Here is a 4484-nt window from a genome sequence, read left to right as displayed (position 1 = left end):
TATTGGTTTTGAGCTGGTGCACCTAGAGTATAATTTCCCATAGTGGTTCTAATACTATGCATTTTATGAAAGTTGAAGAAATGGCCCATTTAACTATACAAGACATAATGCTTTATTCATGAGAATGGGATATAATGAATTATGGATGTAATGCAAAGTCTTGGATTTCTATACAAGAAATTTCATGCATGATACAGGCAATGTCAAGTTGCTTTGATGGTGCTTTGCAATTCTGTTGATGTTATTATGTGATACAAATTAACTCATGATTCACAGAAGTGCTAATTCACTTGATTGTACAGAAGGTGGTTTAGAGCATCCATGGTTAAATCATATTGGTTTTGTTGGTACTCAATGATGCTGTGTTAAATACTTGTTGTTTTAGTATAGTAGTTGTATGAAATGATATTTTTTCTCACTGTAGAGTTGCAGCCAGAGCCTAAACTCCCTATATGGACCCTATTTTCTAGTGCAAATTTAACTTCTTAAGTGATATCCATTTATCGACCAAAAAAAAAAGTGATATCCATTTCAATTTTTTCCATATAATCTTATTATGTGTGATCTCCTATCTATGTGTTAAAACATGATTTTGTCCTTCACCATTTGTTCTCTTATATCGTGTTATAAAGATTCAATCTTATTATGCATACACTCTTTTATGGTAGACATTATTTTGACATTAGTATTTTATTTAAGATGAATGCTAGAGAGGGCCATAGAATTTATTGGCCATCAATATTTAAAAGGATGGAATAAAAATATGTTTGTTGGATTATTAGATTAAAAGAACTAGACTAAAAGAATTAAGTTGATGGCTAAGTAATAGCCAAAAACAATAAATTTTGCTGGTCTTCTAACATTTTTAAAAATAACCTAAATAACAGTAGTTAACTAATAAGAATCATATTTTTATACAGGTATTAAGAATGTTTGGCATATAAATATTGTTATTGATTCAAATCTCACCTTTAATTGATATACTCTAGTTGATAAACTATATCTTACTAAGATGGAAAAGCTAAACCAGACTATTAGTATTAGTTGAAGTTAAGAAAATGCAGACCAAGCAAAAGAAAAATGATGATTTGACTCAAATGATAATTAAAGCAGTGAAAAACAGTTTTACATATTCCAAAGGGTTGTTAAAAAAAAAAGGAATTAAAGCTTGTAGGTGAGATGAGATATGATGGTATATTTGATGAGAATGAGCATACCTGTAAAGCCTCAGTATAGCATTTTAAGGCAAACAAGACATAATTATAATGAGCAGAGGATTGATTCTCAATAGGGTTACCATGCTGATAATTAATTATTTTGAGGAACATATCATGCACAAGTTGTAAAGTGCATGTGCTATACAAATATTATATTCATATATACTGCATGTTGCAGACATGTTTAGACATATCCAATTAAAGTGCTGCAATTCTTTACGTGAATAGCACATTATGCTCTCAACATTCTTACTAATACTTGTTTAGATAATTAGATAGATAGATAGATAGATAGACAGAACGTATATCGCCATTGAAGAAAAACAGAAATCTGTTGTGTATGGCACTCAATGTAATTTACAAAGTTTCATAGGTCATATAAATGATTCTGTTTACTTCACCGTATATTATGTGAAGCCCATATCCAAACCCAGAGGTTAAAAAGGGTTATTACTTGATTAATGCGACGCACTGCAGATTAGTTAAAACTTAAAAGTCACACTTTGCCAATGATATGAGAAGCACAAACTTCTGTGCTTATTTCTTATGCTGTTTTTTCTTTGTTCCCTATGTTGAGGCAGAAACAAGTAAAAAACTACACTCTAGTCAGATACTCTTTAATTGGGTCAATGATGAGTTGTAACCAAAACCCGCTCCTCACGAACTGCGGCTTTCTTCATACCGTAGAAATAATAACGCTAATTATCGTCGACTTTTAGACATTTGTAGCATTTTTCTATATCTTAAAAAATAAAAAGTAATAATAAGGAAGCTAATCGAAAAAATAAAAATAAAATAACAAAATGGCACGCATGACTGCAAATAAATTAAATAAAGAAAAATACGTATCATTCTACGTTTTTGTAAGTTGACGAATATCGGTTCGCACACAATTGACTTTAGACAAATTATGAGACACGTTCATCTTTGTAAAACATATTCTTTTCATCTTTTTCCCTTTCCTATGTGTGTTGGGGAGTGAGCTCGATATTGAAAAAAAAGAACGCAATTAAGCAAAGGAATCTTCCCCAATTAGTATTGTCTCACCCTAAAGCATTCTCTAAGAGGAAACAGAGAACCATATTCAGCCCTTGAGAATTGAGAGACTCTCCCATCTCATTTTTCATTTTTATTTTTGTCATTCCATAGTAATTAAGAAAGAAAAAAGAACCGCGGTAATATACCAAGATGCTACTCTTCAAAAGAAATAGTCAAACGACGCCGTAGAATACTGTTTGTTACTGTTGCTGAAAAGATTATTACTATCGTCCTTTGTCAGCCACGACGTCGTTTTGTGTCTTTTCAAGCCGGGGACTTGTGGTGGCGTCAACATGCGAATCAGCGCCATGTTGAGCCCTTTGAAAAACGGATGCTTCTTGACGTCAGCAGCGCCGCGCTTCGAACCCAGCCTCTGACCAGGGTCCTTGTGAAGCAAGCCGCAGATGAGGTCCCGCGCGTGATGCTCAAGCGCGCTAGAGGGCGTGGCCGTAGGGAACCTCAGGGGATTCTTTATGATGTTTCGCAGTGTAGCTTCGTTCGATTGAGCCACATACGGCGTACGACCGTATATTAGCTCGTAGATGAATACCCCGAATGACCACCAGTCCACGGCATTGCCGTGTGATCCACCGGCTGCTACCTCCGGCGAGACATACTCGTGCGTCCCAACGAAAGAGCATGACCGGGCGGAGACCGGTTCGGCCACGAAGAGCCGGTCTGGTTGAACGGTTTGGACTTTACGTGATCGGAACATCCGATTGGGGAAGCACGAAAACGGGGTAGTGTGTGTGGCAGAGTATTGCAATGCGGATGGGAAGGAAGTATCGTGGAAGCAATCAGAGGATTGAACGGCTGGGATTGCATCTGAGCAGAGAGAAAGATCAAAATCGGAGAGCATGATGTGACAGTCTGATCTGACTAACACGTTCTCGGGTTTGAGATCCCTGTAAATGATTCCCAGCATGTGAAGGTACTCTAATGCCACCAACACTTCAGCAGCATAAAACCTGATGATACAAGAGTGCACAAGATTTTAATGTCACTAACAACTAACAAGTACCAAGTCTAGAAGAGATTAAAAACGACGTAGTTTTGTTTCGTTTAATTAATTACCTTGCGGAAGTTAAGGGAAAACGATTGTGAGGGAACTTGTGGCGGAGGGAGTGCAAGTCTCCACCGGAGCAAAACTCCATGACGATGCAAGAGAAGTGCGAGGCTTCGAACTCCGCGTAGAGGGTAGGGAGGAAAGGATGGTCCAGCATCTTCAGGATCCTTCTCTCCATTTCGGCTCTCTGTGATTTTTTCTTTAGTGCCACGGCGTTTTTGTCCACTACCTTCATAGCGTACAGGCAGTTCGGATTAAGTTTTTCTTCTTCTTCGTCTTTGTTGTCACTGTTGCGGAGGCGGCAGAGGTAGACTGTGCCGATGTCTCCGGCGCCGATGCGGCGGATGAGGCAGAAGTCGTGAAAGGTGAGGGCCGTCTTGCGGCGGAGGATGGCGGAATAGGCAAAGTCGGAGGAGCGGTGAGGCTTGAGGGAAAGATTTTCCGGCGAAGAGGGGGGGACGAGGTCAAAGGAGAGACGGCTGAAGCTGGTGCTGCAGTTGCTTTGGGTGCTGTTAGAGCTTCGTTGCGTGCAATTTGCAGTGTCCAAAGTGAGCTCAGAATCAGGTGCAGCAGCACCACCAGTCTCTAGCATGTTTTGTAGTTAGGGTTTATGTTGAGAGAAACAGTTTGGGTCGAGAGAGAGAGAGAGAGAGAGAGATGTTTGCGTTGGGGAAGAAAGGGAAGGTGGGTTGGTGTTGAATTTATGGTAAGAGTATGGGGAACTGGAGAAGTAGTAAAAATGTGTTTCCGGAATTACTGGCTTAGTTATGGTCGTGTGTAATTATTTCTGCTGATTTTGCATGCAATGACGGAAATGCCCCTTCTTTTAAAGGGTTCACACTTCACACACAAGCACAAAATGATTGTACCCTTCACCCCAAGTTTGATTATTATTTTAGCCAACTATACTAGTCTTGAACAATCACAAATAACATGAATAATCACCAATCAAATAAAAATATATTTTTTTTGATGAACTCAAATAAAAATATATTATGTTTGGTTAGTAGGATATCAGATAATTCGGGTTGGTATCCTAGTTGAAGAGGGAAAGATCTCGCCTGGTCGTATGTCACCGGATTGAGGTAGGCGACGTCCCGAGCACTTCGCGTGAGGAGGGGGTGTCACCTGCAAAGACACTCCGACGCTCTAGTCAGTGATAT

At 39.0% G+C, this 4484-nt stretch overlaps 1 protein-coding gene across 1 annotated transcript; it reads right to left on the bottom strand.

The window, feature by feature from the left end:
- Positions 1 to 2105: 2105 nt before the first annotated feature.
- LOC112734329 (protein kinase PINOID) lies at positions 2106 to 4027 on the bottom strand. The gene is made up of 2 exons (XM_025783588.3): positions 3330 to 4027; positions 2106 to 3223 (listed from the first exon to the last, which is right to left on the bottom strand). The coding sequence occupies exons 1-2, from the start codon at positions 3911 to 3913 to the stop codon at positions 2416 to 2418; spliced, it is 1392 nt and encodes a 463-aa protein (XP_025639373.1). The 5' UTR covers positions 3914 to 4027; the 3' UTR covers positions 2106 to 2415.
- Positions 4028 to 4484: the final 457 nt, after the last annotated feature.

The sequence above is a fragment of the Arachis hypogaea genome, chromosome 3 (assembly GCF_003086295.3).
Source record: "Arachis hypogaea cultivar Tifrunner chromosome 3, arahy.Tifrunner.gnm2.J5K5, whole genome shotgun sequence".
Lineage (NCBI taxonomy): Eukaryota > Viridiplantae > Streptophyta > Magnoliopsida > Fabales > Fabaceae > Arachis > Arachis hypogaea.
Note: the sequence above shows the minus strand (reverse complement) of the source record. Positions and strands in the feature narration are given on the sequence as shown.